Source organism: Platichthys flesus, chromosome 18, assembly GCF_949316205.1.
Source record: "Platichthys flesus chromosome 18, fPlaFle2.1, whole genome shotgun sequence".
In the NCBI taxonomy this organism is placed as follows: Eukaryota; Metazoa; Chordata; class Actinopteri; order Pleuronectiformes; family Pleuronectidae; genus Platichthys; species Platichthys flesus.
The window spans coordinates 14402409-14414452 of record NC_084962.1 but is presented as its reverse complement, the minus strand read 5'-3'; the positions used below and the strand labels follow the sequence as shown (position 1 = coordinate 14414452).

General features: G+C 46.2%; 1 protein-coding gene across 1 annotated transcript in view; it reads left to right on the top strand.

Moving 5' to 3' along the window:
• syne1a (spectrin repeat containing, nuclear envelope 1a) overlaps window positions 1-12044 on the top strand; it is a 106325-nt gene that overhangs the window by 28429 nt on the left and 65852 nt on the right. The window contains exons 37-54 of the mRNA XM_062412002.1: window positions 126-292; window positions 407-560; window positions 689-1344; window positions 1601-1780; window positions 2397-2550; window positions 3045-3203; window positions 3845-4027; window positions 4140-4241; window positions 4691-4894; window positions 5229-5436; window positions 6121-6233; window positions 6513-6718; window positions 6811-6972; window positions 7079-7358; window positions 7864-8036; window positions 8856-9165; window positions 9297-9461; window positions 10652-11011. Coding sequence (XP_062267986.1) covers window positions 126-292; window positions 407-560; window positions 689-1344; window positions 1601-1780; window positions 2397-2550; window positions 3045-3203; window positions 3845-4027; window positions 4140-4241; window positions 4691-4894; window positions 5229-5436; window positions 6121-6233; window positions 6513-6718; window positions 6811-6972; window positions 7079-7358; window positions 7864-8036; window positions 8856-9165; window positions 9297-9461; window positions 10652-11011 — 3936 coding nt within the window. The remainder of the gene's footprint in view (window positions 1-125; window positions 293-406; window positions 561-688; window positions 1345-1600; window positions 1781-2396; window positions 2551-3044; window positions 3204-3844; window positions 4028-4139; window positions 4242-4690; window positions 4895-5228; window positions 5437-6120; window positions 6234-6512; window positions 6719-6810; window positions 6973-7078; window positions 7359-7863; window positions 8037-8855; window positions 9166-9296; window positions 9462-10651; window positions 11012-12044) is intronic.

The following is a 12044-nucleotide window of genomic DNA, read 5'->3' as shown; positions in this document are numbered from 1 at the left end:
TCAGGACCTCTTATTTTATTTTTGTCTCATGTAGATCTGTTTCCGATTATATTTGCCCTTTTGAGTTCTGTTTTACCTCACCGATGATAGTTGAATTACTTTTTTAAATATGTTCCCGGGTCTAGGAAATGCAAGCAGAGACCCAGTCCTATGAGGTTCTCCTCCAGGGTCTTGTGAATCTTGGACTGTGTCTGTATCCCACGGCCCCTGAAGCTCGTGTCCAGGAGCTCAGTGATGTTCTCGCACGGCTACAGGAGAGATCCACCTCGGTGAAAGACAGCGTATCACACAGGCAATTCTGCTTATCATTACACCGATTATTTACAACCGTGTACATCAGCATGAATGGATTCTAAATACCAATTACTCTCATATTTGTCCTCTAAACTCCCCGCTCCTCCTTCAGGTTTGAGTTGCTGGAGTCTCAGTTGTCACAGCTCGAGTTGTTCGATCAGGCGTTGCTGACTTTGAATCAAAGGAGTGAGAACTTCCTGTCTGCGCTGAGAAGCTCTTCACAGGTTGATATCGCTGATCTCGAGGCAGCAATTAAAACGCTGAAGGTGAGAAATTGATAATGAGCTGTTAACAGTGACGTCCTTTACAGACTATGTATACAGGGACAGTTGCAGTACGCAAGTTTATATTTATCGCCATCAAAGCTCTTACAAATTAAACTGTCGTATTGCAGGAGCAGGAGGTGCAGCTACAGGCGTATGCATCGCTGAGAGAGACGCTCCATCAAAGAGAGTCATCCCTGCTTCGCTCCTCCACCCCAGGAGCCCAACAGCAGCTCCAGGGCTGGAAGGAGGACAGTTTACAGCCCCTCAAAGAATCCCAGCGTCTCCTGCTCCTCCGTAAAGAGTGGCTGACTGAGCTGAAGACTTTCCTCGATAAGCATGGCACGGCGGCGGAGGTTGTGCACCGCCTCCATGAGGCCGTGGAGGGCAGGGGCAGCTGGGACCGCTCCAAGGCTGAGGAGCTGCATCACGGAATAGGGGAGGTGGCAAAAGACGTGGCCCGGCTTGAGGCTGAGGCTGTCAGGTTGGATGGGCAGCTGAGCAAGGCACACCTCCACCTGAGCGGGGCAGAGTGGGGGGGATCCGGAGACACAGGCCGTCCTCAGGGAAGGACGTCCTGCAGGGGACAGGCGGTGGCCCTCACAATGGCTCTGGAGGAAGTGCAGAGGGGTGTGGGGTGGAGACAGAGTGAAGCAGACGCGTTAGGGGCCCTGTGGAGCTCCTTCAGGGAGAGGAGGGAAGAGGTGATGAAGAATTTGAAGAAACTGGAGGATGAAGTGAGGCAGGAGGGGCCCAGAGAGAGCTCTGTGCAGGCCTTTCAAAACAGGTATGAAGATAAGTAGTAATATATTGTAAGACCTCTATAACCAATATCACGATATAACCTCTATAATTTGGATTAAAAGCTACATTTGACTGATTTAATTCAAGATTTGAACTCCCCAGGAAAACACTGTGTGTAAATTAAGCCAAACTGTAGATGGACAGATCCTTTTTAATTTGATCTCCTGGAAAATGAGATATATAATGCTGGAATCATGTAAGTGATCCTCATTGTTTTCTCCTGCATCTGCTTCTCTCAGGCTGCGTTTCTTCGTCCAGCTGGAGGACGAGCTCCAGTCCCTGCAGCACTCCCAGCAGTGGTTAGAGGAGAAGGGAAGCCAGCTGGCCCAGAGAGACACTGAGCTGGCTGGGGAGGCTCTCAGGGAGGTAGCCCTGGTAAAGACGGCCTGGGAGAACGTCTGGACTCTGATCACCAACGGGTAAAAACAGTAGACAACGCAGATTTTTTCATCTCGTTTAAAATCCTTTGCCGTATATGGATTTGATCCAGTTGGAGAGAGTGCAGAGAAGCTGTCAGAGTTATTTCACACTGTGGAACATAGAGACATCTCCACAGTTTATTTTTTATGTGGAGGAAATGTAACAGCTACATAGCCTCCAAAATATTTTTCAAATACCAACTTGTCCAAGGACAGACATTCATCACGAGCCTCAGTCATGTATCCTGTTTCCGTTCTCTCCACGAGGGAAAGCCACAGAATTGATGATTCATTTTCGTCCTCGCCATCATTCACTCTTTCTTTTGTAATCCCCCCTCTGAACGCCAAGTTTCTCTTTTTAAGTGCAACATCAAAAAACTTTTCTCTGTGTCTTTCTAGGTTTTTAGTCTAGCTACTTCTCGGTTTCTGCTACCAGTCTGCATCATGTGAAAGTCACCACAGAGTTAGATCTGCAGAATATTGCAAAAGACATATAAATGTTACTGACATGGATATGTACAGATTTGCGCACAACCTGAAAACAGAACAGATCAACAGCTGTTCCAAAGTCTTTGGTGTTTCAACGACTGACGTGGATGTTTGTGTTCTCATGCAGTCAGGAGCAGAGTGGAGTTGTGGTGGATCTTCTCCGTCAGTTCCACCAGCTGAAGTCCATCCTCAGCACTGTTGTGGAGAACGCTCAGAGTGTTGCTCACAATCTGCCCGACCACAACCACAACGCTCAGGAGGCCAAATGGACTTTGACACGGGTCAGAATCTTTTAGTATTTATTGAAAAACTTTAGAAAAGGATTGATTGACAGAAGCAGCTGAACAGAATGTGTAGCTGCCATTTATTATCTCACATATAATAATGTGTCATGGTTAATAAACTAATTTCAAATTACTGTATTTAACATGTATATAGTATATCTATAAAAAAGCCTGGTTTAGTTGTGTTAAAATACTTTTTTTATATATATATTTAAATGGGTTTTATATGGTTTACTTAGCTAAAAACTGCAAATTCTTGAATTTCAAATTAGCAGAGTGGGATATTGTTGGCAGGGCAAGAGCTATTTATTTTCTTTAATCACTGAACTTCAAAATTCTGTATTATCAGGGTGCTTTATCCCATCTTATCAATCTCTCAGAGCTTAATTTCAACATACAGTCACATTCTCCTTTCTGGTCAGTGCAGCAGCTCTCCCTCTAGTGGTGATCTGTTGTCATTCCCTCTGCCCTCATCTTTGTTGTCCCTCCAGCACGAGGCAGTCCAAGCTGAGCTCAGAGAGAAGCAGGAGGACATGGACCAGCTCATCAGTTCAGCTGAAGACCTGCAGAGAGAGCTGGAGAAGGCCCCGACCTCTGACCCGTGCTGCATTCAGAGAGACATGGAGACGTTACGAGACCAGTGGCTGGAGGTGAGCAGCGTTTGTACCATGCAGCTATTTTAATAACTTGGCCTTGACTTAAGAAATCACTCATCTGTTTTTTATCTAGACAACTGTTTGATGCATTCATATCCATGAGCTATTGGGTCAGACACTGTGAGATTTTGTGACATTAATGATGTGGCGCTCTTTGAATTTTTCAAAAACCGTATGAAAAAAACTAGGAAGCGTATGAAGAGATTGGGGCCATTGTTTTTCTGACTTAAAGAAAACAACTAAATTATGATATCTACAGGACAGCTCTGCCAAACACTTCCTGTTTTAATGATATTTATTTCTGTCGGTTTTCCCTTCTTATTTTTTTCAATTTTCTCCTCTTGTGGGATTTAGTTAGCGGCTCAGCTGTCACAGATGAGACAGAAGCGTAAACAGGTCTAGACACGTTATCTGCTTCTGTCTCTCTCTCCCTCACTTCCACTTCTCATCCCCGCAGCTGTCAAACCAATTAAGCCCATTTTTTTCCTTGCATCTCCCAGTAAGCAGATCGTCCCTTGTTACAGGGAGGCACAGAGAAAGCTCACCACAAAGAGGAAGAGAGATGCAACGTCGTCATTGACTCTATTTATATTCTGTCCTGTGCTCAATCAGACTGCTGGTCTCTGTTCATTCAGGTCTCGGAGAGAATACAAACCAACGCTGAGAGACTGGGCTACTGCGTGGCCCTGTGGGACGACCTCAAGGCCATGGAGCAGGACATCAGCCGGTGGACGTCCACCTCCGTCCCTGAGCTCGCAGACAGCGTCACAAACCTCAGTGACAAGGAGGAGACGGAGGCCCAGCTCAACACCTTTCAGGTCAGAGAGAGCTGGACAGTCTGCGTGAAAGGTTATAGGATCGATGATGATTTTGTAATGGTTAGACTGGAGGTTGTGATGTCATCGGAGTGTCTTGGACCTTGTTCCACAGGCTGAGGTTGAGAAGAGGGAGCACAAGCTTGATGCCCTGCAGGAAAGAGTGACAGCGCTGAAGGATCGAGCCAAACTGCAGGAAACCCCGCTACAAATTCAGGTGGATACGGTGCAGGAGAGAGATTTATTTTTTGTTATATTGTTCTTTAGGCCAGGGATAATATGTTTTAGTGTTTACAGCTGCATTTTGTTGTCTGGTTTAATATTTTACAAGTTAACGTTTCTTTAAGTCTGATTTACCTTGAAAATTACAAAAATAATATTACAAAAGAAAATCTTTTGAATTAAAAAATGTTGTTATTGATGGTTTTGTGTGTTTTCTAGTCACAGGAACAACATTACAGATAAACTTGTATATACCATGTATACAAACAGTGTATACACCTGCACAAATGGACGCACAATGCCACAAAACACATCATTTTCTTGCCATTTAATCAACATGTTGATGTTGTCCAGTCATTTAAAGTCACCATGCTATTGCCTTCTTGCATGTTGTCTATATCCGCTTTGCTCATATGATGCTTCTTAATGTCTTTGTTGAACCAGGTCCTGGAGTCAGACCTGCGGAAAAAGATGGCCCATGCTCAGGAGGCGTACAACCAGGCCAAACACACTCTGACCTACTTCACTTTCCAAAAGCAGCGACTTGAGGACCTCATGTCCCAGATGGCCGAGCGGCTGGAGGCGGTTGAGGGCTCCTTAACTGACCTCACTGAAGCGACCTCCCCTGAAGACATTGGTAGAGTCAAGGTAAAACAAATACTGTCCTTTACTTCATTGTGGCTCAAGAACACAGTTATTCAAGAACTATGTGTAGTAATTATAGAAATGTAATACACCTCAACAAACTACACATTCTATTGCTTTATACTAACACCAATCATTCACTACATCAGGATACATTAACATAGATATACACTATTCAAATTATGATGCAAAGCTATTTATTTTGTACCTTTTGGAAACAGAAAAGCAATAAAGTTAATTTAAACAAAACACTTCTTCCAAAATCTAATTCCGAGCACCTGCTCTGCATTCGCTAAATACTTTTAAGAAACACTTTGTCACTGCTCTGTATCTACAGGACCTGCAGAGCACTGTGCAGCAGCAGAGGGCAGACATGGACTCGGCTAGAGATGCCCTGACTGCCCTGTGCAGGTCGCATCCCTCCCAGGAGCTGTCCCTCCTCTCCTCTGACCTCACCTCCATCGCCAAGCGAACGGAGGCCGTGGCTCAGCGCTGTGCCAGGACCAGGGGCAACCTGCAAGACGAGCTGCAGCTTCACTTCAACGGTAAGATACAGGAGTGGTCGCATTTAGTCAAGCGTTTCTCATGCTGGTTAGGTGTAAATACAGGCATGTTGGCTAAGTGTATTGTTTCCACTTGTTCTCAGGTAGCTTAATTGTTGGATACTGAATTTGTCTCTGGATAATGTGTCCTGTTCCTGAAGCCAGCCACTATAAATTACTCCCTGATAAGGAGAGATTAGGGATTTAATAACACTTAAAATCTCATAATCGACCCAATGAAACACGACTACATGGTGCACTGTCATCTATTCGTGTTAGTGGTGCAACAGATTTATTGTTGATTATCCTCCATCTTTCCCCAGAGCACACTCAATCCGCCCAGTACAACCCACACTGCATAGACACACACACTGCCTGGTACACCGGTGCGCTCTCACTGCTCAGACACACACCTGTGCCTCAGAGGGTGATGTCGCTCTCGACACATCCGCTCTCGAGGGAGTCATTTCGGGCCTGTTGCCTGGGCAACCAGGCGCCGCACAACAAGGACACGCCCACACTTCCCATCTGTCCTGAAAACACAACTCCTCTTCTCGCTCTCCTACTTCTGGTTCTTTCAGTTTGAAATCTTCTCCGCTTTTCATTTGTACACGCACCGATCTTGTTATCAACTTACAATCATATTTTTTCGGCGTTTCACTGGTTCCCTCTCTCTCTCGAAAGCAGAGCTGGTCCAGGGATTCCACTCCTGGCTGGCAGATCTAAAGTTGGAGCTGAAAGAATGTTCAAACCAATCAGGAGATGTTGCCGTCCTCGGATCCAAGCTGCACAGGATCAAGGTACGTGAGATTCCTTCTCTTACTGGAGGTGCAGTCGCTAGGCAGCTATGATTAATCAAAGGTACATTTAGGTATGTAAGATTTCAATAAATTACTTTTTCATTGATTAATTAAGTTAACAGATTAATGCAAGTCATAATTTGATCATATAAAATATCCAATGATGATGTATATACTTTTCTCTTACTTTCCTGTATTATCATCGAGAAGAAGCATATGTTACCTACGTGAAGATTCTTTCAAATCTAGATCTTTCATGTGAGTTTCTTACCTGCGCAGGTGTCCATCGAGCAGACGACAGAACACGAGGAGCGTCTCCTTCAGGTTTGTGAGGAGGCCGAGAGGCTGCAACTCCACCTGCCCAAAGCCGGAGCGGCTCAGGTCCAAGAGCATCTCTCCTCCTGCAAGAGGGAGTGGAGGAACTACCTGAGCAGCTGTTCTCAGAGCCGACGAGACTTGGAGGAGACTATCGATCTTCTGAAAAAGTGGGTTGTCACTCTTGTCACGCTATATATTTGTGTAAAGGAATTTCAGGAAAATGTGAATTTACCCTGCCTTCCAATCGCTCTCATTACAGCTTTGATAATTGTGTGGAGGGTATAAGAGACTGGCTGAAGCAGATGGTGCTCAGCCTCAAGAGAGAGCCTGTTTTTGGGGAGGAGAGCCAGCACGGAGCCCCTGACACCACTGAAGAGCTGGAGAGGATGGAAAACCTCCATAAGGAGCTTCTAGCAAGAAGGTATGTGCATGTATATGTCTATGTATGTGTGGCTGGCCTGTTATACATACTAGAGCATCAGCTGTGAACTATTCTGAAAAATAACATATCGTTACTCTCTTGCAAGGGTCTCCATTGAGCGTGTCTGCCAGGAGGCCCAGTCTCTGTCTGAAGCAGGCCGTGGGTCAGGAGGAGAGGTCAGAGTGACAGGCCAGCTCCAGATGGAGCTGCAAGCTCTGCTGAAGGCAGCCAGGGAGAAGCTGCGAGGCTGCCAGGAGAGTCAGGCCTTTGGAGAGACACTCCAGGGAGTTTGGGCCTGGCTGGAGGAGATCCAGGAGAGACTGGGTACAGTAGACAGCACGATGGGGACCAAAGAGCAGTTGGAGCAGAGGCTGGAGACTGTGCAGGTGAGAGGGGGGTTGTCTGGTAGACCACATATACCTACAAGGCCCATGAAGTGTTACACAGATGAAATGGATCCTGTATATCTTTGAAAAAGTTATTTAAAGTTGCCAGATACATAAATATGACACTGGTACCCGCTTTATAAGTAGCCTACCTTCTCCACTAGGACAAGGTTTCCCCACCTCTCCTCATGTCCTGTGAGCAAGCACCTGTTGCTGGAATAGTGATGTGTGATTCAGCCCCAGCCTCATTTACAGAGCCCGGGCTGTGTAAATGAGGCTAAACAATGTATTTATTACCACACATGCAATGGGTGACTTCAGTTTTTGGAATTAGAATTTCTGCTTTTCACCATTTTACTCTATTAGGGTTTTTGTTCCAAACTTATATTTTAGTTGAACACAAGAGGGGGCTGTTTGACATGAGAAAGTTTTCTCCTCCAAACTTCTGACGTCTAAATCTGCTCCCAAGTTGAACACAGTGTGTGACCCCGTTCTGTTCGCACAGGACATCCTGCTTTTGAAGGGTGAGGGGGAAGTCAAGCTGAATATGGCGATGGGTAAGTGTGAGTTGGCCCTGCGCAGCTACGGGGCAGCCGGACAGGAAGTGGTCCGCTCTCAGCTTCAGGAAGTGGAGGACGCCTGGGCCACGTTGCTTGTGACCGCCATGAGTTGCCACAGGTAAACGAATGTGCAGGACTGTATATTCTGCTGTAAACACATTGTTATTCAGCCATTTTCTCCAAATGTGATTTAGCTAAATAATTTACTCCTGAACATTAGTGGGTATTTAGCTCCGTGCCAAAAAAATCCTCTCCAGGGAACCTGATGGTTATTTTTATCATGATATATTGATGTCTCAATACCAACAATTACCATTAGGTTAAATACATAATGAGAAGTGTTTGTCTCATTTTGTAACTCTGATTGATTGGTGTGTGTGTCTGTTTGTGTGTGTGTGTGGGAGAATGTTTTTTTATGTGTGTTGAGCAATCATGGCCACTCCAAGAAAAAAAATTGATCTCATTAAGGACTAAATAGCGGATAGCAAACAGTGGGTCACACATGGGGTGTGTTTATATTTTAAATAGAGAAGGATGACAGGAGGCGAGGGGCAGCAGGTGAAATGGAAGTGCATGTGTGTGTGTGAGTGTGCGGATATTGGCGTTATTTGTACATGTGGGGGTAACAGATGGCAAGGGAAAGTATGGGTGTGTATCTGCGTCCATGTGTGTTTGAACCCCCTGATAAAAGGGGATAAATGTTATCAGCCAGTATTACTGGTTATTTGTTCCTCAGCCATAGCATAGGTCTCAAATTTAAACAGACTTTGTTCTTGAATACAAGGGAAAGAATAAAGGCACAAAGTATTTTTTGTCTGGACAAGGATCTTTAAAACAACCAGATGACTTGTGCATTTGTACATTTTCTGTTAATTCAAACTGTATAACTCTTGTGTGGCAGTCAGTCTGACGCATGGGTCTATTGTCTCCCCTTCAGTCGACTGGAGTGGACTGTGACACAGTGGGGGGGATACCTGGACAGTGCTTCCCAGCTGCGCTGCTGGATGGAGGCTGTTGAGCGGGAGGTGGGCGGCCCGCTCAATCCGCAACCTGGGCCCAGGGAGAAGGCCTCTCAGCTCGAGAGACTCAGAGCCCTGCTGGCCGACCTGGAAGACCACCAGGCAGCACTTACCAGCCTGGAGGAGAAAGCCAGAGAACTTTTCAAGAAGACTGGTGACGCCAGCTTTAACCACGGCGCTCGAACACAGCCGCAGGCGCAGTTTGACGACCTCACGGCTTTGGTGGAGGTATGGAAGATGTTAATTTATCGTTTGGTATTGATAGAAAATAGATATTTGACCTATTTTTGCTCACTTAAACATTTTGGCAGCATTGTGTTTCCCAAGAATGATCTAAATAGTTTGTGTTGGTTGTGTAGGAGAGAGTGCATCTTGCGCAGGCCGTTGTGTTGGAACACCAAGAATACCTGGAGGCTGTGAGGGAGCTCACCGACTGGCTGATGACTGCAGGAGAGGAGCTGCAGCATTGGTCTGATACATCAGGAGACTCTTCCTGTATCAAAAAGAAACTGTCTGAAGTGAGGGTAAGCTGGAGTGACACCTACAAACATAAACCATCACCAGCACTCCAGGTTTATACAGTTTGTTCTTGGACCATTTTACACGATGACGTATTCAAATCATTGTAGGCACTAATTACATATTAACATAGAAAATGATTACCTCTCATATCTGTTAGTGTTGATCAAACAAGAGAACATCAGAATAACAATTCAACCCTGTGTTGTTGAAAGATGTAACAGTGTATGTTATGTTATGTATGACAAGTGTAATGCCTGTTCCTTTAAATGAACACGTAATGGATGTGTGTGTTCTAAGCATGCCTCAGGGATGTGTGATGTGAATTCACAGCGTTTCAAGCCATTATATGTATCATCTGTTGCTAAGGTAACTGACGGCTGAATTATCTGAACCCATCCGATCTTAACTGGTTCCTGCCATGAAGGAGAGCAAACTATGGAGGGAATTGGAATTGGTTCTCAGTTTTTTTCCATATTGCAGCCAAATATCTCTCAATCCCTCCCGGCACGTTTTTACTGCCGATCTGCTGGTGTACAAGAAGTTTTAAAAAAAAGGCATAGGGAAATAAATACCTGAGCTTTTCCCTGCTCAATAATTCTCTAATTACACAGGAGACGAAACACGTGAAGAGATATTGATTTGCATTTGAATTTCACACATGGGCCCTAATTATCCCATTATGAATGTGTGTTTGTTGAGCCATTTCAGCGAAGGAGGACACACAATTGTGTACACAGGCTACCTGCACGATTTTAATTTTTTTTCATTCATGTTCTCAAGGTTAATGTTCATATCCTTCCACCCACATGGAGATATCTGATTCTCTCTTTCCAATCCCTCAATCAGCTCGCTGCTAACACGTCCTTCTCAAGTGTTTGCTATTCACACCCTCTACCTTCCAAGCGCTAGCTTTCCACACAGAGCGAGGGATGGAGGCGTGGAAAGATGGAGACGGAGGATGAAATTAGTAATAGAGAGAGAATACTGAGATAGCACATGAAAAATACAGGAAGTGTGAACCGATGGTGTGAAGACAGATTCAAAGAGTTACAGGTAGAAAGAGATGAGGCAGGGGGACGTACAGAATGCAAGAAAGACCAGAGGCAGCTTTAAATAGCATCAACATCACATCCAGGGTTTGCAGTTTCCGTAGCAACTTTGTCTCCTCTCCTCCCCCCCTCTCTCTCGTCAGGAGCGCGTGGAGTGTCGTTTACTGGAGGGCCGAGAGCGCCTCAGCCGAGTGCGTCGGAGTGCGGCGACCACGGCGGAGCACACAGCAGCGGGGGGCTGCGAGGCCATGGACCGCCAGCTGGGGGCGCTGTCGCAGGCTCTGGAGCAGTGGGAGGGGGCCGCCCTGAGGGCCCGGGACGGCCTGGAAGGGGCCCTGGCGGCTGCCGCGGCTTCGGAGGAGGCCTACGACCGCCTGACTGCTCGGCTGGAGGATGAGTTGAAAGAGTTTGACGGACGGCTGAGGGGGTGGAGCCAGGAGCTAATGAAAGCCGAGGGGCGGAGCAACGGCGAGGAGGCAGTGGATGGATGGCAGCTGGCGAAGGTAAAGTAGCATGGGATTTAATTAAATGGCAGCGGAATGTCTAAATAATACACTGCTCATCTGCCCACAATAGGCAATGTAGAAAATAATTAATATTAAAAATCTTGTGTGTTTGTGTGTGGATTGGAGAATTGTGATGTGTAACAGCTGACAGGGGGCCACTGAGCAGTACTGTGTTAGTTTTAGAGAAGGTGATTAACGTTGTATAATTGAAAGTGCCCACAGACACACACATGCGTACACACACACATTGTGCGGACATACATCCTCTGCATTCAGCTTTGCTTTCTCTCTCCGTAATTATCCATTCTATTTGTAAATCCTAAAAACAGATTAGTTTGTAAATCAGCTTTACTGGGATGACGAAGGAGTGACAGCTCCAATCCCATCAGGTTCTCCCAGTTTCTGCTCATTCTCTCTTCCCCGTCTGTCCCCTCTGCCCTTCCTCCTTTTGTTTTGTTGCCATTATTTTTCATTATCTCGCCCTCCCCAAACATTCCCTTATTCTCCTCTGTCATTTTCTCTCGTCTGAAGTGTGCAGCCATGTCTCTCTCAGTGTCAGGGTTTGTTTCTCAGATGCCCCTGCTCCTCACCCCCCCCCCCTGCTGCTCTTTCTCTAAACTCCAAAGGATGTTTACAGTGCCACAATTTCTCTTTATTGTCAAGGCCGTGTCAGCCTCACACTCCTCCCCAGGCTTCTTCGGCCATGCCTCCGTTTGGTTTCCCTCAATTTGGCCCTGTCAGAGAAGCAGAGGAGGAGTCCCCCCCCCCCCCCCCACCCCTCCTGCTCCTCCTCCACTTCTCTCTCCTCCTTCTGCCTGTTTCCTGTGTCCAGCCTTGTTTTCGTTACGCACCCATTTCTGTGTGTTTGAACCGGTCCTGCATCTGCGGGGGCTGACAGCTGAATTCCACGGGGACAGCGCGTGTGAGAGTGAGAAGGAAGGAGGAGGAGAAAAAAAAACATCTGAGGGGCAATAAGTCGAAAGCTGAGGGAGGAGGGAGGGGAGAGAAGGAGGCGATAGGAGGGAAGAGA